Genomic DNA, 27,310 nt, shown 5'->3' with positions numbered 1-27,310 from the left:
TTGTTAATAATAGTTTATTGGTGTTATTGCTTCAGTCATTTTGAATTTGACAAGTTTGTACAAGATGTAGTTGTAGTTCATGCATCTTTTGATATTTAACAAGTGATTTGTTAAACATTTAGGCAACATCATGCTGACAACGTCATTTGCGGTGAACTTGGAATAGAATTTTCTTTAACTAGAGGGTAAATGAAAAAAGTTACTTGAATCAGGTTATATCAAAGTTACATTTTCAAGTTGACTAATTAAAAATCATTAAAAAAAATAATAATACATTTTTTTTTCTTTTTTTCTCGCTCAGCCCTAGGCCGTAAGAAATCCGTTTTACTTTTTCCCAAATTTTGTTTAATTTAATTTATTTATTTTTTAATTTTTCATATTTTTCATTTTCTGAATTCCATTTGGCCTAATTAATTGGAATCATGAAACTTACCATATTTAACTGCAATTTATTAAAGGTTTAACAAATATTTAAGGCCCTATGAGGTTTATTTTTTTCTCAAATTTAGGTTTATTTTTGCCAAATTTTGTTTTCAATACATTTTCTGGATTCCATTTAAGGTTTTTGTTAAATTTTAATAATTAAAAGCATCTCTAATTAATAGATTTTTTTTTAAATTATTATTTTATTTTTCTTTCCAGAAATATTGTGTTGTGTATTTACATATTTTTGCTGAATAAATTCTGGTCTTTTTTTTTTTGGTAAATATTCTTTTATAAATAGTACTTTAATAATAATTTTATTGGTAGTAGTAGCACTATCATTCCATTAGTAATACAATTCATTCCAAGTAATACATTTCTGTCACAGTTTCCTCAAGCTAAACCAAACTTTATTTTTGATGGGCTGCTGTGAAGACCTTTCTGTTTGTATATAATATGACAATAGTTTTTCTTAAAAGAAACGGTAAAATGCTATATTAGTGACTCTCAGAGCAGTTCTAGAGATTGTGTTTATGTGTTCATGTACTCGTATATTGAAGCGGCAGAGGCTAAATATACCGCAAGCATCACACGTGCTTCAGTATGTGTAGTAAACGGCACGCCTGCACTATTCATTCATTCAACATGCAGGATTCATATTTTAATAGTAATTTTGTGGCTTTACATTTATAAACACTAGTCCATGTCACATTTTGATTTAAGTGTAATCACCTACTATTGTTTTATCCATCCAAAATTCAGCAAATTCCATGACATACTGCATTATACTAAAGCAATAAACCCCAAGAAGTTCCTCAAAAACAGTTGTTGCAACAAAGTGGTTGCCGAGCAGCAAACAAACGTAAACAAAGGTGTGTTCGCAGAGTAATTTACAACAGCTTTGAATGTGGCTCAACCAATCACAATCAAGGACCGGAACTATCCGTTTAATTAAATTTGGTTTTAATGACTGGATTCCATGATTGCATGTGTGAGTGTTTTATCATGTTGCTATGCAGTTGCTAGGGCGTTCTGGGTGGTTACTTACTGTCACAAGTCAAAGGCGGCCCCTCAAGTATCTAAGATATTTGTATTCGTATATTCCACATTATTCCACACAAGACAGACAAATGTGTGTGACAAACATGTAATAATTAACCATTCATACAAAGAATCTGGTCTAAATGCAATCACCTTTTTGTTGGTTTCCAAACACCAATTGATGCCCTCCTACATATCTGTCAGACGTGAGGTTTGATAGCAGGGGAAACAGAGTAGCTTTATCTGTGAGACAGGATGACTGAGTCCCAGCGGGAAGACTTGTGATAGCCTAACTGCCTGAATATACGCTGCAGTGCTTGTCCCCAGAATAGATCTTCAGCACTGGTGAAGAATGAGAGTGACTGAAACACTTTCCCATTTTCTACAGCCAAGACGCACACCATACCAGATTGAAATGGTCTTTTTTCCTTCATGGTAATCACTGTCATAAAGATCAAGAGGCTTTTTGTGTCAAGCTTCTTCTAGTTTCTTCCTAGCAATTGTCACAAACTGAAGAAAATGTTTTAAGGTCTATTCCTGCGTTCATGAAGATGTGAAGTTCTTTACTGTGACTTGTCAAAGAGTGTCTGAGGGACGGTAAAAAAAAAAAAAAAACACTAAGTGGAAGACTAATAGCATACTTGGGTTGTCCTAGATTTAACACTCACAAGTGCATTTGGTTTGGTCAGTACACATCATACACAACATTTGAACAACCCCTCATAGGCTCTTAAACTGCACAGTCTGCAAATGACGTTGGTTCAGTCATGTTTTCCTCAATCCCCAATTAAATATATTGTGAAAGCCCTTCATATTCCTTTCTCTTTTTCCAGCATGTTGACATCTGATTCTGCCGAAAGGAGTTTACGAATTCCTATAGCATGTTTCTCGACTGGACATTAGCCAATGTGACACTATATTCATATTAAAGACTGTGTGTGTTTTTTTTTTTTCTAATGAAATGGGCTAGAATGCACTGTGCGATTTCTCCCCCTGAATAAGAAGAGAAGAGGTCTACATTTGCATTGATTGCAATCATTGTGACACCCCTCACGTAGCTCATAATTGGATCGTAGATGATTCTAAATCCTACACCTTGAGCCGATCATTATGACTTTACGTTTGTCAATTACGGTTGGAAACAATGCAAAATTGACAATTCTGCTACAAAGAATGACTACAGATATTGCCTACTGTATCAAGGCCAATGAATTCCACTCTGAATTGATACTTTAATCACACAATAAAATTTAACAGACTATACTATATTGTGATTATAATCTAATAAATGTCAGTGTTAGGCACACCGCTCAGCCTACAATGCCTTCAACTCTTTCAGCCATGACTATATTGAAAACATCACTGATTTTATCAAATAGCTACTACATAAAAATTACACACAAAATGTTTTATTAGGCAAATTCATTAAATGCCATCCTTCCACTAGATGACACAGACATTTACATGTAAACAAAGGTTAAAGGAGTATAACCTTCCATAATTTACTCACCCCATTGTCATTCAAGATGTTCATGTCTGTCTTTCTTCAGCTGATAAGAAATTATGTTTCTTCAGGAAAACATTTCCAGATTTATCTCTATATAGTGGACTTCTATGGTGCCTTCCAAAATGCAACTTGTGGCTCTAAACCGCCCCAGCCGAGGAAAAAGGGTACCCTAACTGTACTGAACCGGAATGCAAGGAGTTAAACAAGACGAGCATTTGAGGTTAAAAACTATATACATTTTTATTTTTTATTTTTAGAAAACAACAGATTGTTTCGCTAGATAAGACCCTTATTCATTGGCTGGGATTGTTTAGAGCCCTTTGAAGCTGCATTAAAACTGCATTTTGGAAGTTCAAACTCACAGGCACCATAGAAGTCCACTACATGAAGAAAATTCCTGAAATGTTTCCCTGAAAAAACATAATTTCTTTACGACTGAAGAAAGAAAGATATGAACATCTCGGATGACTATGGGGTGAGTACATTATTTGTACATTTTGTTCTGGAAGTGAACTACTCCTTTAACATACATCTTTTTTGTATTATTAAGTTTGTGTAAAACTTGCAAATGTTAGACTTTCTATGCCAGTGACTGTTAACTGGTAGGTCTAACCCGAAAACAATACTGAATGTAAATAATATAATGTAACTAATCATATAATTGTGCATAGTTAGAATAGAAACATAACTAAACTTCAGCCTGCAGAGGAGAAATAGTTTCACACATTTTTTATTGTTGATGTCAAAGGCTATGTATTCAATCAAACATTACATTATTTTGGTACAAACAGATCTGTCACTTGGTAGAAGCTACTGAAATTAGTCAGATGCCAATGAAACAAAATGAGCAACAAAATTATACCAAGCAAAACACAGTTTGTACCAAACACATTTTTTCTGCTGTGAATTATTGGCTGCGAAAGAGCATGAAAAGATAAATTTACTAGGAATTTACCGAAATTGTCAGCTTTCCTATTCAACCCATGCTGAAGTAATAGTATTCAGTCATAAGAATGCCTGACTTCTGTTCAGTTTGGCTTGCAAAGAACATTGTGGCTCCATGTCACTTCTCACCGCCAAGACAACAATTAAAAAAAAAAAAAAAAAAAAAATTGACAAAGGCACAATGGTACAATCTGCTGTGACCACAATCGTTGTTGATTTGAGAACAACAAGTGGCATTTGTAACCAAATGGGGTGGATTTTATTGCTGCTACTTTTTGTAGCAGTCATTCTGACACCACACAAGCTTCTAAGTAAAGATTTAGGTTATCAGAGAAAGGGCTGATAATAGAAACAGTATAATTTGCGCTATTATTTACTATTCATGTTAGTATTATATTGGATCACTACTTGATGTGCTGAAGCAAATTTGTTGAATATTACTGTCCTGTGATCTTTCTTCAGGTGACAATCTGCTAAGCCTTGAATTTGAATCAAAGTAAAAGATGAAAAGGGAGAAAGGAGTCTCATGCATGGAAAAATGTAAGGGCAGTGGAGGAGCGGTAATTTAGCCTTAAATGATTCTGATCTTGCACGAACAATGTCAGGGAGGATTCCCTGTTTTCTAATGAAACTGCTGGGCTAACAGAATTCGAATGCAAATTTTATAACCTGAGTAACATGTTTTATAAATGGACTGCTTTATACTGACCAAAACAATAAAGGTACTGGAAAAAACTCAACCTAAACATCAAAGCCAGAATAAGAGAGAAACCTGTGAGAATTTAAAACACAATGACAATGAAGCCAATGAAGACATATTTGTGTCCTTATGTTAAGCTACAGAGGCAAAAAGCAATAGTATTCAGTCAAAAAATGCCTGAAACTTCTGTGGAACACTGTGGCTCTAACCAAGTGACTCTTCACCAACAAAACAATCAAAAACTTGACAAATGCACAACGACATAATCTGCCGCGACCACAATCGCTGTTGATTTGAGACTAACCATTGGCATTTGTAATCAAATGGCATTGTAAAAAAAAATTATTTTTATTGCTGCTGCCATGAAATTTTCATTTTCTGCCATGATTGAATCTCAGTCATTTTGACACCACACCAAAGCTTTAAAATAAAGATTTAGGTTAATAAAAGTAAGTGAAAAAAAAAACAAAAAAAAAACATGAAAAGCAGTGATTACAGAAACACTTCACCCCAAAATTTTAATTAATTAAATTAAATTGTTTACTATTCTTCACATTGTCCAAACACGTATATGACCCTGGACCACAAGGGTCTATTTTTTGAAATTGAGATTTATACATCAGCTGAACTACTTGACAATCTGGAATCTGGGAATGCAAAAAAAAAAAAAAAAAAAAGGAAATCGCCTTTGAAGGTATTTTTGCCATACAAGAAAAATCGATAATTTTGACCCATATAATGTATTTTTGACTATTGCTACAAATATACCTGTGCTACTTAAAGACTGGTTTTGTGGTCCAGGGTCACATATGCTGTTATTTTTTTTATCCCCACAGCAAAGAAAAAGAAACATTTTTAAGAATTTGCATACAACCACCATTCGTATAGCCGTTACATTAAAGTCTGTCCCTACAAAAACATCATAAAACTAGTCTTCTGAAGCAATAAGACAACTTTGTGAGGAACAAACCAAACTTACTCATTATGAACTGCTGTATAGAAAAGTGCTGTAAATGTCTTCAAAATTACTTTGTTACACAGAATAACATACAAAAATAAAAATAATAAAAAATACAATATAATAATTTGTTTAAATCATATAAAATGCATTTTAAAAATAACACAAATATAATAAAAATGCAATATAAAGAAAGAATATAATAACTTAATAAAATATTATTTATTTTTATTATACATAATAAATACTATAATAATACTTAAAATATCGCCGCCTTGGATTTATAAGGTACTATCTGTTTTGAGATATTGAGCTTCAGAGTTTTTGGGTTCCATACACTACTACTAAAAAAAAAATATCCAAAGCTTACAAAAGAAGCATCACATAATGTAAATAAGTTGTCACAGAATAAGAATATGTGAATAACTCACTTTTGACAAAAATGTCAGATTGAACCATATAATTCCAAGGTAAAATAATTACATCCTTTTTCAGTTAACAATTTAAACAACTTTTCTTCTATTTTATCAAAAATGCTTTCATAAGCTATCTAAACTAAACTGATGTCTGATGGTGTCCAATTTAGCTTTACACTGAACTAAACAAAATGGCAAAATCAGATCAGAATGGCTCTTTAGTGTTGCATATCAACAACATGCTGGACCACTTGATATGCAAGATGGTCATTTCCTTTCAGTGAACATCAACACTTTATTAATGCAAGTGCTGACACCTAGTGGTAGCTAAATTAACAACTGAAGTCACCAGGTCATGATGAATGATGTGATACATGGCCTGCTATTTCCTCTGTGACCTAAGCTTAACTAAAGGCTTTCAGTAGCTCTCCATAAACCTGAGTTTTATAGTTGCAACACATGTGTCTCATGACTTGTTAAACTCTGAGTGAGTCATGGGGTCTGTGAATAAGTCCTAAGTGCTTCCACCAGTAACTAATTCACTTTCTAGCATGTGCTAATTTCATTACAGCTTATATGTGAGATCTTTAAATTGAGAGAAGACAGTCCTTTGAATAATGTCTGCTGGTGGTGTAAATGTACATAAACAATACATCACAAGCTGTACCTGGCTTCTAAAATGTAAAACACACAACATCGAGTTGAGCCACTTTGTATGAATCAATAGACTCGACACATTAAGTGGCACTGTGTTGAAATCAGCCATTACATTAACAGCCACTGCACGCAATAGCTGCTTGCAATGTATCTTTGCGTTGAAATGTGCTTGTGGTGTAATATATAAATATATATATTAAAAAAAAAAAAAAAAAAAAAAAAAAAAATCAATCTAACCTCTGCTGTCTCTGATCAGTCCTAAAAAGCTTTTCCTGTTATATATGAAGCAACTGCACAATTTTAGATTATGTAATTGAGACGGGTCAATGTGCCACTGTCTGTTCTAGTATTGTGGGAGATGTGAAAATAAGCTAGCCTTATTTCATCCAAGTAACTAATAAGCAAAAACAACCTAAAACAAAGAAGAAAAACAGTAAAATTAATGCGCTGTTTGAAAAATTTGAATTTTATATTTTAATGAAATAAAAATAAAGAAATTCTATTTAAAATCTATTTAAAGAAACAGAAATAATGTTCTATATCTTTAGTGAAAAAAGGTATAAAAATGTATACCTGGTGGTGGTATCACTATCACTAATCACTACCAGTCAAAAGTTTTTGAACAGTAAGATTTTTAATGATTTTAAGGAAGTCTCTTCTGCTCACAAAGCCTGCATTTATTTGATAAAAATACAGTGAAATTATGAAATATTTTTACAATTTAAAATAACTGTTTTCTATTAGAACATATTTTAAAATGCAATTTATTCCTGTGATTTCAAAGCTGAATTTTTAGCATCATTACTCCAGTCACATGATCCTTCAAAAATCATTCTTATATTCCGATTTTCTGTTCCAAAAACATCTATTGTTATTATTATGTTGAAAACAGCTGAGCAGAATTTTTTCAGGTTTCTTTGATGAATAGATTTAGAAGAACAGCAATTATCTGAAACAGAAATCTTTTTTAACTTTATAAATGTCTTTATCATCACTTTTGATCAATTTAAAGCATCCTTGCTAAATAAAAGTATAATTTCTAAAAGATCATGACACTGATCATGCAAGTAATGATACTGTAATGATAATGATACTAAAAATGTAGCTTTGATCACAGGAATAAATGACATTTTAAAATATATTTAAATAGAAAACAGTTATTTTAAATAGTAAAAACATTTCACAATTGTATTGTTTTTGCTGTACTTTGGATCAAATAAATGCAGGCTTGGTGAGCAGAAGAGACATCTTTAAAAAATATATATATACTGGTCAAAAACTTTTGACTGGTAGTGTACTTGCAAGGAAATTGGCTGTTCTAACTACACGTTTATACAATAAAGTTTTAATACAGATAGAAATAACAGCATAAAGATAAGCATGCCAATCTGCATGAATTATATGGTACTTTCAGCAGTTCACAATCAGACCCATGTTCTCTAAATTCAATGAACCAGCAATTTTCTTCATGCCTCTGTAATAAAATATGATTTATGTTCACTGATGTCTTATATTAGTTTTATATTGTCAACTGACTTCACTAACAAAAAACATAAAAAAATAGACAATCTAACAAAGCAACACACATCTAACATCATTTAGATAACCTTGTCTAAATGTCCATTGGTGGCGTAGTTAGCTCTCCATCAAAAATAGGAATAATAGAAAAGGTTTGTTTCCATTTCTCACAACTGCAATGAGAAATTTGCTATAGTTATTTCTTTATGTGCTGATGTTAGCCATGTGTGAATGAAAAACCTTAAAGAGATAAGGCGGAGCGAGAGAAAATGAAAAGAGGACACAAGCACAGAAGTGGACAGGAACATTCAATTTTACAGGTAGAAGAATCCTAATCTAAAGTAAACAGAGCACAGTCGTCTTGTTAGAGTGTTCCACCTCTATGTATTTAAGCAAATGAAAAGGTCACATCTCTAAGCGCTACAATAGTACCATGTAACTTTGCCAATGAATAACGCACTTTCCCTTATCATATGTTGCAGTGAGTTTTAAGTCAGCATAAATATTCTGAAAATAAACTGCTGCTACTTGATTTATCATAAAATTGTATTATGAATAGACTGTCCAACCTGCTCTCTAGATAGCGGACAACAACTGCATCTAATCATACAAACAGAGCTAGATCACAAAAGCCATAACCATATAATAGAATATTTGGCATTCATGTCATCAAACGCAGACTGTCAACAATATTTCTTTAGATGTGCAAATTTAGACCTCAAACAGTCAAAAATATTCAAATGACTAATAAAATGTGCCACCAACCTAAAGAAAATATATCAGGGAAAGACTGATAACACTGTGCACAGCATAATTTTTTCTAAAGTACCAGTAAAGTTACAAAGCAACACATGCTTTGCACATTTTCTGTATGGTGACGTATATCCGAGTGAACTGGATTATTAAAAAATGCACGGCAGGACTTTGTTCTATCCATTGGTTGTTGATTGAATGGAAGGCAAAATGACTGGAGAAAACTTGCATACACTACCAGTCAAAAGTTTTTGAACAGTAAGATTTTTAATATTTTTTAAAGAAGTTTTTCTATTTGAATATATTTAAAAAAAGTATTTATTCCTGTGATTTCAAAACTGAATTTTTAGCATAGTTACTCCAGTCACATGATCCTCCAGAAATCATTCTAATATTCTGATTTTCTGCTCAAAAAACATTTGTTATTATTACATTGAAAACAGCTGAGTAGAACTTTTTCAGGTTTCTTCGATAAATTATAAAGTTCAGAAAAACACATTATAAATGTCTTTATCATCACTTTTGATCCATTTAATGCATCCTTGCTAAATAAAAGTATTAATTTCTATAATTAATTTCACAGTATTACTGCTTTTGCTGTATTTTGGATCAAATAAAATCAGGTTAGCAGAAAATAATTCTTTAAAAACATTACAAATCTTACCATTCAAAAACTTAGCTGGTAGTGTATGTCACTAGAAAGATGTATGAAGTATCACCAGATGATCAAGTTATGGGAGTTGATTAAAAATTAAGAGGTCAAAAAAAAAAAAAAAAAAAAATGCACAAATGAATATGCCATTTTAACATGCCTATACATTTTGACTCCAAAGCAAAATTTCATACACAATGCAGCATCATGCAATAAACGCATGCAATATGTTGGCAACGTGAGACTTTGGAAATCAATCCCTGACCTTTTCACGAATTATCTAATTTGGAAATTGAAGAATTGTGTAATCATGCAAGTGATTAGGAACCAGCAGTTAAATAGTGAAGGCTAGTTTGGCTAAGTGGAGTTTTTGTTGAATAAATGAGGAATCTCATTGTGCAACAGAGTCTTACCAGCGTCTGTAGTACAGGTCTGTAAGGGGAACACTTCGTAACACTGCGCCCAGAACCATGAAGAATGTTGACAGCAGCAAAGACGCTCGCAACCCTTTGGCACAAGACAGAAGAGGAAGGAAAGAAGATATATCAGAGAGATGTAATATCTTGTAAGCTTTGATTAACTGTTGAGATTAGTTGTTGATGTAGATCTATCCCCAAGACACCAGCAAATTATGCATGACTATCACGAAGATATTAGGATTAGGAAATCAGATGGGAATGGTTCATCTTTTCTAACCATCAAAAAGAATTAAGCATGATATATTTGTGACAAAACAAATGCTTGTGTCCAGAAGGCATAATGGAAATGTTTGCTCCATGAGCATTTCCCTGGATTCATGCATAAGAGCAAAAACTTGAACTTTAAAAATATTTTGGAATTTAATATAGAAACTCTGGTCTGTGGTTTTGGCAGACATGGTTTTTACAGCCTGTGGCAATCGCTTTCGTGACTAGAACAAAAGGGAAGGTGAAATGCTCCCATTCAAGATAAAGAGCAAAAAAACATGGTTGGAAGCTTTTTGCTTAAGCATTTACATGGCCTTTGCAAAAAAAAATGAAAATGAAAACTGAAGACATTTGTTTGACATCATCAGTTCTCTGAGATGGGCAAAAATGCTTTACTTTCAGGCAAGATAACATGTGAAAAGCAGTGGGAAAATGTTAAAAACACTGACTGACAAAATGCTCTTTTCCAAATACAAACCATGAGAGTAAAAATGACATTTTCAAGGCTCCAGAATCCTCACAGCATACTCTTATCTAAGGACACCTAACAATCACAATTCTGCCTCTGCCTCATGTCCTTGCTGTTATTGTTGCAATTTTTTGTATTTTAACTATTTACCATAAGGACAGCTCATACTAACCATGTAATGAACAACATCAAAAAAAAAAAAAAAAAGTTGTCTACTGTATATAACATCTGAAAACATACAATAGCTTTGTGTTTGGAAAAGACTGAAATCTAATCATGCTTAGCCAAAATCATTGACCAAAACAGTTTGTGCTTCTCCAACGATGTGTTTCAGCTGTGTCAGCACCAACTTTGTGCACATAGCGTGTGCACAAAGTTAAAACAACACATTATCAGCATGTACAAACTTCACAGTGACCAAAAAGTATGGCAGAGTAGCAATGTGAAACAATGTTTCTTCGCTAAATATTTAGAGATGGTTTTACTTTAATACAGTATGTCTCATTTATCACATGTGAACACAAAAGCACCTTGAACAGGACACCAAGTTTAAATACCCAACTTTATTTTCGGTTTTGGTTTTTGGTTGATGAAAATTTTCGATTTCAGTTAAATATTTGGTGCATCACTACAAGCTTTAATTTGGGTGAACAGAAGCACAGTATTTATTATACAGATGACATGTGTTACTTTAGATGGTTCCTGACCAACTTAAGAATTGGTGTAGAATCCATAATTTAAATATAAGTAACAAATTTAGGTACAATGTTTCCCTTATATCTACAGGCAATCAGGATGTGAAAAATGTGAGGCTTCCATCAGCATACCTGTACAGTTTAATGCTCATGTGAACTTCATGAAATAGCAGAAAAAGGAACTGAGATTTCAAAATCTTGTGAGGGTTTCTTGAAAATAATCAAAATACCATATATGAAGCACTAAGTAGAAAATCAGCTATGTGATAATATATGTTGCACAAGTTGAAAGTTTGGTAACACTTAAGTAAATCCAGAAAAATAGACATATTGTGAAATATCAATTCAATGTAAAATAACTCTTTTCTATGTGAATATATTTTAAAATCTAATTTATTCCTTAGACGCTAATCTGAATTTTCAGCATCATTACGCCAGTCTTCAGTGTCACATGATCCTTCAGAAATCATTTTAATATGCTGATTTATTATCAATGTTAAAAACAGTTGTGCTGCTTAATATTTCATTGGAATCTGTGATATTTTTCAGGATTCTTTAATAAATAAAAAGTTAAAAGAACAGAATTTATTTAAAATAGAGACATAAAATGTTTTTTTTTACTTTTTATTCAAAGAATCCTGAAAAAGAATCACAGGTTACAAAAAAACATTAAGCACAACAGCTGTTTCACATTGATAATAAAAGTAATAATAAATCCGCATATTAGAACGATTTCTGAAGAATCATGTGACACTGAAGAATGGAGTAATGGCTGATGAAAATTCAGCTTTGCATCTGCGAAATAAATTATATTTTAAAATATAATAAAATAGAAAACCATTAATTTAAACTGTAATAATATTCCACAATATTACTGTTCTTTCTGTATTTTTAATCAAGTAAACGCAGCCTTGATGAGCATAAGATAATTCTTTAATTCTTTACTCTGTATATCGGCTGTTTATTAGTACTTATAAAGCACATATTCTGCATGACCATATTGTACATCCCCAATCCTACCCAATACCTAAACTTAACAACTACCTTACTAACTATTAATACATAGCTAATTAGGAGTATATCAAGGCAAAAGTCATAGCTAATGGTTTGTTAATTGTTAATGAATTGGACCTCAAAATAAAGTGTGACCGAAAGTTCTCTTCTCTCTATTCTTTATGTCTGTTTGACATTATATTCAAGGCCTCTAAGGCTGTACTTCCCTCAACTTCGAAACTCATTAAATTGTCATGACAAGTATGAACACAAGAACGGGATGACGGGATGATTACATAAAGACGTGTGTCATATGATCTTAGGGAACTGGTTTTTGTGGCCTAACATGTGATGAACTACCTTTTTATGATTATATTTTATTACACCTGATGTAAAGCGTCCTTCTATGTAGTCTGCGGTTCATTTAACTTACACGAGCATTGTACAAAAAATTATTATTCCCAAATTTTCTAGCTTCTCCAAAATCATGTACTTTGAGAGGGTCACATTAATGTCTGTAGTAAATATTCAAACATTCAAAAGGCACTTGGTACATGAACACTTTCATCAAAAATACATATTGTAATACAAAACACAATGACACAAATACAAATGATAGTTTGGATGTGTCCTTAAAAATGGTTTAAAACCCCTCTGTTGTAGTGGACAACATGTATAAAGGACATATAAAAAAAAACTGAGCTATGTGTTATGTGTTTATTTGTAATTAGTGATGCCACACAATCAACAAATCTGTCGTATTACTGCCAGATGTATCGAATAGAATTTGTTTGTATTTACAGATATTGTTGTCATGACAAATCTAAAAGCAAAACAACTCACCTTTCTTATCCATCAACCACATAAACAACAGCCAGGGCAGGAAACCCACTGGACCCCACATCACCAGAACCGCGATATCTGTCGATGTGAACCCGAACACATGTTTGGCAGAGTTCTGGATCGGGCCCCAGGTGTTCCACACAAGTCCTTGCATAAAACCCAACAATGAAAACATGGTGAGAACAAACCATCTTCTCCCATACACCCTGCTCAACACAGGCTGTGTGTTTGTCGCCGGCTGGGATGGAACCAGCAAAGGTTCCCTTTCCCCTTCGGTGCTTTCAACGGCACCCATTGAACAGACGTGGGCTAACTTTTTAAAATGCCTTTATGCTGACCGGCAACGTCTATAGCATGTCACATTAAAAACTAGGGCAGTCGCTCAATTGTCAGCTGCCCATCGAAACAAAAACAACCTATGACACCCTCAGCTACGCTACAAACTTTAATGCGCATGCGCTGCGTCGAAACGGAATTGACGTAACATATGAAACCGAAAGTCTTCGTTCTCCATGTTGGATCAACTATTTCATTAACTTAAAGGAGACTTCATCTCTTCTGTTGAGCCAACATGGCCGTTGTTTCGTTTCCCATGTGTTGAGAGAAAAAACAGCGGCAAGACTCACGTGAGTTTTGTTTACTAGCTGGAAAATAGATTTTAGGTGTGCTTACGTGTGTATAGATTCAAAAATTGTAACATTTGCAGTCATTTACAATATGTTTATGCAGATTCTGCACACGTACTGATTAACCTTATGTGTTTGTACATTGTAATATGAAGTTGTCATTTCTATTGATAGTTGCTGCCACTTACTAACTGATTTGACTTTGTGATTCACTTAAGTGATTGTGATGTATGTTCATTTGAGTGATTTAAAGTGAATCTCCTACAGTTTGTATAAAAGATTACTGAACTGGCTTTTCAATTGTGTTGTACAAGACAAAATCCACTAATCTTAATCATCCTTATCTTATTTTTTATACAGAATGACTTCAAACCCCTTCACCCCAGAAGAAGCGAGGAGGATTGTCCAGTTTATGCAGAAACCTGCTGTGTTTCTGAACATGACCACAGACTGGCCCTCATTACACTGGACTGTGGAGCACCTGTCAACTTGCCTTACAGAGAGGCTTCGATTCCGAATTGGGAAAAGGACTGAGGATATGGGTAAGCCACAAACATTAAACAGCCTCTCATGAGCATTAACAAGATGATTAGAGTAGAACTCGTCCAACTATAATGTTGTCTAGTTACTTGTGAATAGACAACACCCATATAGCATCCTACTTTTTCCTTCTCTTTTATTTTAATGATCTAAATTACAAGAGGTAGTCATCTGTCTTGAGAAATCACACTAAATATGATCATAACGTACACCTGTGTTCAAACTAAATCCACCTGTGTTCAGCAGTTTTGCACAATAATAAATACAAATGCTAATCTTTAATTTTTTAGAGAAATGAAAGGGTTTTTTTTCTTTTAGTTGTTTAATGGTGTTTAATGACAAGAATAAAGTAAGCGCGGTACAATCTGAAAGTGTAAGGGAAACTAAATGTGAAACGTGCTGTGGAAGTGTGAATATTATCTGAAGGTGGTGTGCAAAATGGTAGAAGATTTTTTTGAATACTTTTTAATAGAAAACAGTTATTTTTTGTTACTTGATGCTCTCTGTCACAACGTTCAATTTAACTATTGAACTATTGATGAAACGTTAAATTGAAGTTAATTTGTGACACATTTGCAGAAAATGAAAGAGTGTGACATAAATAATTGCCAGAAGTGTGAAGCAGTAATAGTTAGCTTTGCAGAAACCTTTGTCACCAATGGAGGCTTTGCCACTTCAGGTTTTTTGCCACTTCTGGAAACCATTGGAAAGAACTGACAGTTCATCACAGCTCTTAGGCTTTTTACTGAAGTGAAATGTAAATATGGGAAGTGAAAATGAATTTGCAAGCAGTGACAGAATTGTGATAACACTGTACTTCTAAATTTTGATAATCATTTTCAGTATTAATTATGAGTTTAAATCAAGCAAACTGATGGTAATTTTGCATGTGAGAAAACAACCCATTTCCATATTCAAGTAGCCTCTCACAAAATAGAGAATTTGCACTTACGTCGTGGTTTGGTCAGTTACCCAAATGCGCGGCCATATTGGGATGTAAACAACAGCATGGATTACATGGTTAATGTACGCTGAATATGTTCCTGTGCTAATTGATGCTGTCTGAACCACTGAAAAAATGTGTGGAAGTTGCTTAATCATGTAGAAAAAGGTTTAACTAAAGTTAATAGCTTGTAAAGATACATACAGGCAGTATAAATTAAGATATTAGCCTAATATTTCACCTACCTGACCGGAAATTAATAGAACAAACATGAATGTTGTCAAGATTCTTGCCCTGGAAATCCTGGTTCAGTTTGGCCAAACACAAATGCCTTTTTTCTGCACTCTTCTCTTTGATTTGTTCTAACTTTGGGCAATTTATAGTACTCCAAGTCCGATTAGTACAACCCAAAACATGACAATAATTGACCATTTTCAGCAGCAATAATCTGCAAAATATGCAAGTTTTGTTCAGTTCAGTGGCATTGTTTACATTCAGTGCCACCAGTATGGCTGATTGATGACGCATCGTGAAAACCCTCTATGCAGTTAATTTGCCTAAAATCATTTAGTCATCAGTTTGTGCATTTTTGACAAACTCTCTTGGAATAATATGTTCATTAATTACTTCTCACTTTTGTTTTGCTTTGTTTGTACCAGCTCCTCTTTTTGAAACAGAGTGTTCCTACATTGAAGCAACCATTAAAGAGTTTCTGTCTTGGACTGCCAATGAAGATGAATCACTTGTTGGGCCATTTTCTGACTATCACTGCAAAGAATTCTGGGCTTATGCTGATTACAAGTACATTGCCCAGCTTTTTGAGGACAAGCCGGCCATGTTTCAGGTAAACCATATTAATTCCATTGCTTAAAATTTTTTTCATATTTTATTTTTTAAATACAGTTGAAGTCAAAAGTTTACATACACCTTGCAGAATCTGCAAAATGTTAATTATTTTACCAAAATAAGAGGGATCATACAAAATGCATTTATTTATTTTTTATGTAGTACTTTATGTTTCACATAAAAGACTTACATATAGTCCACAAGAGAAAACAATAGTTGAATTTATAAAAAATACCATGTTTAAAAGTTTACTTTTAATACCATGTTTAAAAGTTTACTACTGATTCTTAATACTTTGTTGTTACTTGAATGATTCACAGCTGTGTTTTTCTGTTTAGTGATAGTTGTTCATGAGTCCCTTGTTTGTCCTGAACAGTTAAACTGCCTGCTGTCCGTCAGAAAAATCCTTCAGGTCCAACAAATTTTTTGGTTTTTCAGCATTTTTGTGTATTTGAACCCTTTCCAACAATGACTGTATGATTTTAAGATCCATTTTTTCACACTGGGGACAACTGAGGGTCTCGTATGTAACTATTACAAAAGGAGGAGACACAATGTATTAAGAGCCAGAGGGTGAAAACTTTTTGAATTTGAAGATCAGGGTAAATTAAAATTATTTTGTCTTCTGGGAAACATGTAGGTATTTCTATAGCTTCTAAATGCCAGTACTAAATGAAAAAAATATGATATTTAGTCAAAATAAGAAAAATGTACACATCTTCATTCTGTTCAAAAGTTTGCATTGTTTTTCCTTCTGAAGCGTCAGTGAGCATTTGAACTTTCTGTAATAGTTGCATATGAGTTCTTCAGTGTGAAAAGATGAATCTCAAAATTATACAGTCATTGTTGGAAAGGGTTCAAATACACAAAAATGCTGAAAAACCAAAGAATTTGTGGGACCTGAAGGATTTTTCTAAAGAACAGCAGACAGTTTAACTGTTCAGGACAAACAAGGGACTCATGAACAACTATCACTAAACAACAAAAACACAGCTGTGAATCATTCAGGTAACACAGTATTAAGAATCCAGTGTATGTAAACTTTTGAACGGGGTCATTTTATAAATTCAACTATTATTTTCTCCTGTGGACTATATGTAAACGTCTTTTATGTGAAATATCTTATTCAGGTCAGTACTAAATAAAAAATAACATGCATTTGTATGATCCCTCTTATTTTGGTAAAATAATTAACATTTTGCAGATTCTGCAAAGTGTATGTCAATTTTAGAGAGTTCAAATGTATTTAATATTATTGCTATGCTGCAATATATTGTAATATATTCTTATAAATTATTGCTATTGCAAATTCTAGTGTTTATAAGTGCTAAAATGAGCCACATTTAAATAAAATAAATGGACAAGACACCACTGTTTTCATTTTCTCTCTCTCATCAAGCACCATATTAACCCATTTGCCTTTTTCCACATGCCAGTTATGCTTGAGAGCAACCGATTTTTCATGAAGTGGCGCTCTACAGCACATGGGGCACGTCAGTGACATCAGCTTTGATCAATAAACACAGTTGAATATTCATTAGTATGTGTTGCCTTGTCTCCCGAGGATGCTTACCTTTATTTTATGAGCTCTCTGAAACTGTTTATTAGCCTACAGTTGTAACAACATCTCATGAAAATTTATCACAGCACTGGGAATAACAGATATGAAGCGCAATTAATCAATTCTTGCTGTTTTATTATTTCAGTAAAACATATCCTATGGCACATCGTTGTCATTCTGTGGCCATTTAATGATATTTTGTGCCAATTCATTTTGTTTTGTTTTCCGCAGCCAAGGGAACAATAACCTAATGTTCATTTCTAGCTTTCAGTTTTTGTAAATTATAATAAATGCTTATGAGGTGCCAATATTCTCCCTGCCAGCTAGGGCATCGAGAGCAGACAAGGGCCTCTCTCTTAAATGATGAATAGGGTAGTTTGAACATTGCTGAGGGCTTGATTACATACCATCTCATTTACAGTCCCCTGGACATGGTAATGGTTTCCATTATCTACCTTCAAGGGCAGAATCTTAGAGTGTTTCTTGTTTGTTATATCAAAAAGAATTGACATCAGTAGGCGATAAAATTGTTTTTTGCTCTTGGTAAACACAAACATTATAACTGCAGGATGTGATGTGGTCCGACTTTGGTTTTCCTGGCCGAGATGGACGAGACAGCACGCTTTGGATTGGGACTCAGGGTGCAAACACTCCATGTCACCTTGATTCTTATGGTTGCAATCTTGTCTTCCAGATCCAAGGCAGGTAAGAACCAGGGCAAAATGCCACCAAAAGTGTCAAACAGGCCAGACATTAGCAAATATTCAGTTATTCGTTTATTCAGTTTTCTAACATAATTCCTTTTCAGTCAATGTTATGTATTTTTATTGTATTTATTAATATTTTGAATTAGCTTTTCGTTTTTATATTTCCAGTTTTGTATTGTAGTTTTATTTCATTTTAATTTTGGTAATTTTATTACGTTGTAATTTACTCAAATTATTTAAACTTAAATAGGCAAGATTTGTAAAGATTTTCATGTATAATTTATAATTTTGTTATTGCATTTATTCATATTTTGAATTATTTTAATTTTATATATATTCATCAGTTTTTATTGCAATTGTAGTTAAAGTATTAGTAATTTTGTTATATGCTTTTATTAGTTTTTATATTTCTATTTAGTATTTACATTTTAGTCATTAACATGCTTTCATCATTTTTAAGTTTTTTGATATTTCTATGTAACTTTCATTTATTTTATTTTATTTCATTGTAATTTTAGCAGTTGTAGTACTTTTATTTTAGTGCACATTATTTAAATGTAATTAGGCAAGTTTTTTATAAAATTAATATTTTGTTATTGCATTTATTCATATTTTGAATTTAGTATTTTATTTTTTTTATCAGTTTTTATAGGAATTTTTGTTATGTGCTTTTGTCATTTTATTAGTTTTTCTATTTCTGTTTCATTTATTTATCATTTATATTACTTTTTTAGTTTTAATAATTTTATTTAACATAAATGTAACATTTTTAAGGTTTTCATGACAAATTTACACTTCATTTTATTTCAGCTTTTATTTTATACAAGCTGAAATAAAATAACATGAACATTTTACATGAAAACCTTAGAAATGTTGCCTATTTAAGTTAACAAAAAGAGTTTTTAGTGGTTTTAGCTTTCGTTTATTTTAGATAAGACATCTCAGCAATCCATATTGTGCAAAAGACAGTCAGAGAACGTTAGATTTGGCCTTTTTTTCTGTTTGCAGATCCTAGACCTGTCATAGAGACAGGTGTGATTTCTCAAGACACCTGTTTCAGTGAAATCTGTCATGTAGTAGGCAGTAGATTCAATTGAAGTATTTGACATATGTTAGAAACAATATGCCCTCATAAGTGCCCCTGAAAATCAATTTCAGGGGGTGAATGTCACCATTTAATAAACGAGAACACTGCTATTTTATTGTATTTCTGTGCACCAGTATGAACCCTTGATTTCATGGCTTGACTAGATGAAACTAGTTTTTGATGACCGGCTGTCAATAGACCGCTGAACAAGATAAGCCCCGGGCAAAACTGCCAATTTGGCTTATTCTAAGAATATGGTTTAGAGAAACACCATGTGATTCCTTCAAATATTGACAAGAGCTCTATCTTGTCTTATGTTAGGGTTGCTGATCCAATCCTGAGCCGTTGAAAGAAAGCTATTTTTCCTCAGCATTTAAAACGAGCGAATGAGAAACGGAAAGTGCAGTGATGTGAACAGCTATTGAGATTTGTTATTTGCTCCATTGAGAGAAGCTAAACCTGACAATGAAGAACCTTCTCCTTCATCTTATCTCTCTGTGGAGCTTGTCTTGTCTCTGTAATTGCTTATTGAGACTCCTCGTTTCAAGATAGCCTGCCACAGAAATCACAGTATAGTATAATATTTCTTGCGAGGATGACTAAAAATTTTAAAGAATTTTGTAAGCGTTCCCATTCATTTTAATGGCAGTTGCTTAGTTGGCGCCTTAAGTAAACACGCAACTTGAATGCTAAAAATTTTCCACACTACATTTTTCTTGACTAATTTAATTAGGACTAATTCTGAAAATTCTGGTGGTTGTTTGGGAAAAATTAAAATCCATTTCACACTTTTTACAAGCCCGTAGTGGTATCTCAATAACAACATTCTTTCTCCAGAAAACGATGGCATCTCTTTCCTCCCGATGATGCACACTGCCTTTATCCAACACGTATACCATACGAGGAGTCCAGCGTGTTCAGCCAGGTCAGTGTGCTCCACCCAGACCTAAAGAAGTTCCCAGCATTCAGAAGAGCTCGAATCCACACTGTCACTCTGCAGCCTGGTCAGGTAGGCCGCTATGACATTTTCCAATACACTTCCTGTCAAAAGTTTTGGACATACCTACTAATTCAGTATGTCAAGTGCATCCTAGGATGACATCTTAAAGATGACAAAAACACAAAAGAAAATTACTAAAACTTAAACAAAAATGAAAATGAAAACTGAAGATGTAAAAATCCAAGACCTCATTAAATACTATAATTGTATATAAAATACTAATATAACAGTAAGATTACCTTTTGCTCTTACCCATTATTCATTTAGAATTTTATGTCAACATAAATCCATGTGGATGGTACACCAAGCACTTCTGGAATATTCACCATTATCTTACAATTAAACGACAGTGCACGGCTAGCTGTGCATCAAATGATTTTGATGCATGACGTGGAGGCAAAGAACCACCCAATGACCTGAGTGCATTAAAATCATCTAATGCACAGCTATTTGTGTATTATCCCACTTATACCTTGGCCATTTGTCAGGATTGACAAGTTAAAGCTGTTAATGCTGTCTGCAGTGCAATATTTGATCAGAAGGGTAAAAAATTATGGTTTTAATCTCCGACCTCTTTGTGTGTGTGTTTGTGTGTATCAATTAAAGCAGCGTGTTAATATAGAAAGGTGATTAAACTGACTTGGACCTACCTGTGCATTAACTGGTTTTAATGCATACCTGCCAGCAAATCGGAATTGAGTATACAGACAGACCATGGTATAACACTGTGTATTATTATATTATTTTCATGTACGCTCATATAAAACTATTTGAAAATTTTGTATCCTTGAAATTAATCATTTTATCATTTAATTTACTTCTTTAAAATGTTGTTTCCATGTCAGTCTGTTCTCTGACAAGTTTTTCCCCATTTTTAAATAGTATAAATGAATGCAAATGGGAAGTATTTAGTGCATCCTAGGATGCTTTTAAAACAGTATTAAAGGAATTCTGGGTATTTCCTTTACTATTCACTCCAACTCATCCATAATAAAATGAATGTTTATATTATTAAAGTATTATAGTAAAAATCATTGTTTTAATTATTTTTTATTATTAAAATATTTTATTTAAATGTATGATTATTATTGTTTTTTTTAATTAAATTAATTTAGCTCAGTTTACACTGCCATTCAAGAGTTTGGGATCAGTAAGGTTTTTTTAAAGAAGTTTCTTATGCTCATCAAGGCAGCATCCATTTGATCAAAATTCCAGAGAAAAAAAAAACAGTAATATCAAAATTCCAGAAAAAAACAGTAATATTGTGAAATATTATTTCCATGGAAAATAAGTTTTCTATATGAATATATTTAAAAATGGAATTTATTCCTGTGATGCAAAGCTGGATTTTCAGCATCATTACTCCAGTCTTCAGTGTCACATGATCCTTTATAAAATCATATAATCACCTTATCTAATATGATGATTTATTATCAGTTTTGAAAAGTTGTGCTGTTTAATATTTAGTTGGAACCTGTGATACTTTTTTTCAGGATTCTTTAATAAATAAAAAGTTAAAAAGAACAGCATTTATTTAAAATAGAAATCTTTTGTAACAATAACATTTAACCGTTTTTGATCAGTACATTTTTTTTTTTTTTTTTAAAGAAATTAATACTTTTATTCACCAAGGATGTGTGAAATTTATAAAAAATGATAGCAAAGACGTATATATTGTTAAAAAAAGATTTCTATTTTGAATAAATGCTGTTCTTTTGTACTTTTTATTCATCAAAGAATCCTGAATCACACGTTCCAAAAAATATTAAGCAGTACAACTGTTTTCAGCATTGATAATAAATCAGCATATTAGAATGATTTCTGAAGGATCATGTGACACTGAAGACTGGAGTAACAGCTGATGAAAATTCAGCTTTGCATCACAGGAATAAATTATATTTTAAAATATATTAAAATAGAAAACTGTTATTTAAAACCATAATACTTCACAATAAAAGATTTTTCTGTATTTTTGATCAGGTAAATGCAGTCTGGATGAGCATAGGAGAATTCTTTAAAAAACATTAAAAAACTTCTCAGCGGCAGAGAACGTTGTCCACAAGGCTCATTTTGAATGTGTAGTTGTAAGTTGTTTACAAGTGAAGAAGAGCTTGTTTGAATCTCAGATATTACATAAATCAGATTTAGTCAAGATTTGTCCATAAATGACTGTCGAGTGATGTCATTGGTACGTTTCCAAAACATTCAATGTAACATTGATTCCCTGAGTGTCTTTTCGAATCCTGTATCACAACAAACGGTCTCTTATGCGTGCATTTTAGCGTCTCGTAGATGAATCAGACAGCAGCGGAATAAAGCTGTGTGTGTTTTGTAGCACATCCCCCTCCTTCAGATTCCAGCAGCGTGTGTGAAACCTCTCTGATCAAGCTCTTTGAGAGGCGAGACGGTGGCAAGGCAATTAGCGGCGGTCCAACACAGCGAGCGTACACACAGCGATGCATGTGTTCACCACAGTGGAAAAAGCCATTTTGAATCATTCAGGATGTGATTTACATTCAGTGCACCCATATTTACAGTTATCTTGTATTGTGAAGGTCAGATGTGTTATGCAACTCTCATGAATACCATTAAATTCTCAACAGTCCTAGCAAACCAGTTTTGTTTTTTGTTAACTAAAACTATATATAATTGTTTAATGACATAAAGCTAAAATACAGTAAAATGAATTATTAAATAAAAAATTATAAAATTAATTGTATAAAAAATAATGAAATGTGGCTATTCTACAAATTGAAATAAGTCAAGTAATAAAATTACAAAAAATAAAAATAACTTAAAGCTAAATGTTAGAAATTATTTAAAATATAAATATAAAAAATGTCAAGCACATAGCACAATTACTAAAACTTTAACAAAAAATTAAAATGAAAACTGAAATGTTAAAATTAATTAATATTTTTGAAATAATAAAACCTCTCTAATATATATATTTTTTTTAAATTAAGTAGTACATTCACTGAGTTTCCATGTCTGTCTGTTCCATAAACACCAACTCTCTGTGTTGTCTTTTTGTTATCTTTTCCATGGATCTGATTCTGACATTTGGCAACATGTTTGTTTACTCCTGTTATTATTTTAGAGTCTTTGCTTGGATTAAAAACCACTGTATGTGAAAATCGATTGATCCCATCTAGTCCCATAAATATTGCTAGGTTATTGATTTTTTTTTTTTTTTATGACCCAAATGATGTGACATTGTATAGAACACAGCTGCCACCTGGTGGTAAATAGTCTTTCAATATGCACATCTGTGTGTGTTTTAAACTCTGAACACACACACTTTTTGGATTATTCTGATTTCATTATAGAGAAAATTATCATCAGGTTTTACAGGTTTTTTTGTAGTTGAGTGCTGCTCGAGTGCTGCTGTCAAAACAAAAGAGGAGCAAACAAAGTACTAAGAGCATCTAAAAATCATGTTAATTGAACTTTCACTCGTTGTGCTGATAATATGGGAGGAAAAACTTGTATTAGAAAAATGTAAAATAGAAATGTATTTTTACTAGTGGTGTCAACATTTTGCACCCCTACTGCATGTTCATTTAATATAAATAAGTAGATAAGTAAATAAGTTTGGGAGCCCCTTGCAGAGTTTGTGAAAATGTGAATAATCTTAACAAAATGAAAGAGCTCATACAAAATGCATGTTATTTTTTATGTAGTGCTTTTCTGAGTAAGATATTTTACATATTAATTATATTACATATTAACATATAAATTATTAAAATAATCCCCTTAAAGGGTTTGGGAACCCTTGGTTCTTAATGGTGTGCGTGGTTACCTAGATGATCTACAACTGTTTTCTTGTTTTGTGATTGTTGTTCATGAGCCCCTTGTTTGTTCTGAACAGTTAAACTGAGCACTTTTCTTCAGAAAAATCCTCCAGGTCCTGCAGATTCTTCAGTTTTCCAGCATCTCTTGCATATTTGAACCATTTCCAGCTGTGACTATGATTTTGAGATCCATACTTTCACACTGAGGACAACTGAGGGAGTTTTCACCCCCAGGCTCTTTAACGCATCGTGTTTCCTTCTGGAGCATCAGTGAATGTTTGAACCTTTTTTAATAGTTGTGTTTGAGTCCCTCAGTTGTCCTCAGTGTGAAAAGATGGATCTCAAAATCATACAGTCACTGCTGGAACGGATTTTGTTAAAATTATTCTCATATATTACAGATTGTGCAAAAGGTTCCCAAACTTTCGCATGCCACTGTATATATGGCAGTCATTGTTTGATGCGCTATTAATATCTTTTGACTAACTGCTGTTGTCTTTCATCAGGTTCTGTTTGTCCCCAGACACTGGTGGCACTATGTGGAGTCAGTGGATCCAGTGACCGTCAGTGTGAACTCCTGGATTGAGATAGTAAGACAATTTATGGCTCTGCTGGATTATTTCTATTGTGAATCATAGCTTCATCTCACTACATCTTTTAAAATATTATTTTAGTTATTTGTTTTTTCTCAAAAGGGGGTGCTGAAATCACCTGGTTGTGTTTCCACCAGCTGTAAAATCTAATATGCCCGTTTACTGTAAACGCTGCTATTTATAGCAATCCTGATTGCTCAAAGTATCTGGACACTTTAAGATATCAAATAAGAATTTGATTAATCAAAATTTTGATGTGTACTTCAGTCAGGTTCTTAGGAAAATTGGTGTATGTAAGTAACTGATATGGTTTCTTTTTTATGATTTTTGTATTTCTTGTGCCGTAGGACATGGATGATGAGGCCAGAGTAGGAGAAGCTCTCACTAAGACCATTGTGTGTGCCCTGAAAAGCATCCCTAGCTTAGACAACAATGACCACTGGCTCAATCCTACTGAGGTATTCACTCCAGCACATACAGACAAAATGGATGAGAACAGATTTATTGGTGAACTGGTCTGAATTCTCTGTAAAGCCATGAACGTTCTGCGTAACCAAGTTTACAACAAAACCTTAGTTATTAAAAAAAATAATGTTTATTTAACTTGATAAGATTACATGTAACCTTTTGTTCTACAGAGGGTGCCAGTTTATTCATCAGGATTATAGGTTAAAATGTAAATGAATGTACTATAGTTTTTTGTGTGAAATAAAGTAGTTTTATAGTATATTTTTAGAGTATTTAATAGTAGTTTTACTTAGCAAGGATGAATTAAATGATGTTACAAAAAAATTCAAATGAATTTCAAACGAATGCTATTTATGTCTTAAAGAATCCTGAAAAATAAAAATATTACCTACTAGGAAATGTTTCATGAGCACCATGTCAGCATATTAGAATGATTTCTGATAGATCATGACACTGTAGTAATAACTGCGGAAAATCAGCTTTGCCATCACAGGAATAAATTACATCTTAAAATATAATATTATTTCACAATAATACTGTTTTTACTGTGTTTTTAATTAAAAAGAACAAAGAAAGAGCCTTGGTGAGCATAAGATGCTTCTTCAAAACAATAAAAAAGCCTTACGGACCCCAAATTTTGAACGGTAGTGTAGAGTTTTGGTGAACTGGTTGCAATTTACATTTTTTTTCCTTGCCAAATTTTTGTAGTTCATGCGGAGTGACAAATTATTTTTTAAAAAGTATAAATATTCCATGTAGATCTGATCTCACACAAAGTGAATCTATAATAGTGCAAAACAGAAACATTTATAAACCAAGTTTTGATGGAATAGAGTATGATACACGCTTAAATGTCATGTCTCTAAACTGGCAAACTTGGAAAACGTCAATGTATTTTTAATTTTTTTTCTCCAGTATGTACACATTTTATACTGTGGAATCTGAAAATATCAGAACAATATGTTGTGCAGTGTGACTCACGTCAGTGGCCTGTTTTCTAATAAATAATCTGCTTGTTATCTGCAATGACATGAATAGCATTTGAAAATATTATCGTAATAAATAAAGATGTCATATTTATTCACCCCCATGTAATTTTAGACAAAACATTTATATGATTTGTGTGTTCCAGGTCTTCTGAAGTGTATAATAGATTTTTATGAGAAGCAGTATGGGTTTGAACTGAAAAAGATGACCAAATTTTAATTTTGAATTCATCTTGATTGTTGTTTTGTTAGGATGGAGTTTCGTCACATGATGAAAACATGCAGTATTTGAACCTAGCGGTAAAGGCCTGTATGGACAAGAGTAAAGACGATACTGACAGCATGGCCTCACTTGTAGACCGGCCTAGAGCAGAGGTGGGAAAACGAGACTTCAGTGGACTGTTAAAGACTCCATCGTCTCTTTCCTTCGTGGTTCCCTTTGGACCTCATCTCATTCCTGTTAATTTGGCTCACAAACCCAAATGCACCTGTCCAAAGGACACATCTTGTTATAGGTACAATGACCCGTCTCTGTGTCAAAGTACATCCCAAGATGAAGACGAATCAACAAGTGACAATGAACTACTTCAAAGATCGGGTGAGCATGCACATCAGGAAGTGGAAAGTCCAGGAACTTCAGGAGGAGGTGCTGGTTTGCACATATCCACTAATGATATGCTCCAGTTCCTGGTACACCCTGATGTCATCACTCTAGTTACAAAGCTAATCATGTGTCGACAAAGAGAACGTCATTCTTAATTTGTACCATATCAACTATATTTTTTTATTAATAAAATATCCCATTCTAATTCTTTTTGAATCCAACAGTCTTTTTGTACACATCATCAACAATGTTTAATATACCTTTGTTTTCCAGACCCAAAATAATCGATCCACAACAAA

General features: G+C 33.0%; 2 protein-coding genes across 4 annotated transcripts in view; one reads left to right on the top strand and one right to left on the bottom strand.

Moving 5' to 3' along the window:
- slc49a4 (solute carrier family 49 member 4) overlaps positions 1 to 13,686 on the bottom strand; it is a 50,111-nt gene extending 36,425 nt beyond the window's left edge. The window contains exons 1-2 of the mRNA XM_051118722.1: positions 13,257 to 13,686; positions 9,984 to 10,077 (exon numbers count right to left, since the gene is read on the bottom strand). Coding sequence (XP_050974679.1) covers positions 9,984 to 10,077; positions 13,257 to 13,551 — 389 coding nt within the window. The 5' untranslated portion in view covers positions 13,552 to 13,686. The remainder of the gene's footprint in view (positions 1 to 9,983; positions 10,078 to 13,256) is intronic.
- Positions 13,687 to 13,788: 102 nt separating this feature from the next.
- hspbap1 (hspb associated protein 1) lies at positions 13,789 to 27,307 on the top strand. 3 transcript variants are annotated; one of them, XM_051118723.1, is made up of 8 exons: positions 13,789 to 13,882; positions 14,243 to 14,424; positions 16,025 to 16,209; positions 18,341 to 18,477; positions 20,404 to 20,575; positions 24,867 to 24,950; positions 25,301 to 25,411; positions 26,660 to 27,307. In XM_051118723.1, the coding sequence occupies exons 2-8, from the start codon at positions 14,244 to 14,246 to the stop codon at positions 27,164 to 27,166; spliced, it is 1,377 nt and encodes a 458-aa protein (XP_050974680.1). In that variant the 5' UTR covers positions 13,789 to 13,882; position 14,243; the 3' UTR covers positions 27,167 to 27,307. The 3 variants fall into 3 exon arrangements, with proteins under 3 accessions (XP_050974680.1, XP_050974681.1, XP_050974682.1); XM_051118724.1 differs by having other exon boundaries at positions 13,842 to 13,918; XM_051118725.1 differs by lacking the exon at positions 13,789 to 13,882 and adding an exon at positions 13,914 to 13,928.
- Positions 27,308 to 27,310: the final 3 nt, after the last annotated feature.

Source organism: Labeo rohita, chromosome 9 (assembly GCF_022985175.1).
Source record: "Labeo rohita strain BAU-BD-2019 chromosome 9, IGBB_LRoh.1.0, whole genome shotgun sequence".
Lineage (NCBI taxonomy): Eukaryota > Metazoa > Chordata > Actinopteri > Cypriniformes > Cyprinidae > Labeo > Labeo rohita.
Note: the sequence above shows the minus strand (reverse complement) of the source record. Positions and strands in the feature narration are given on the sequence as shown.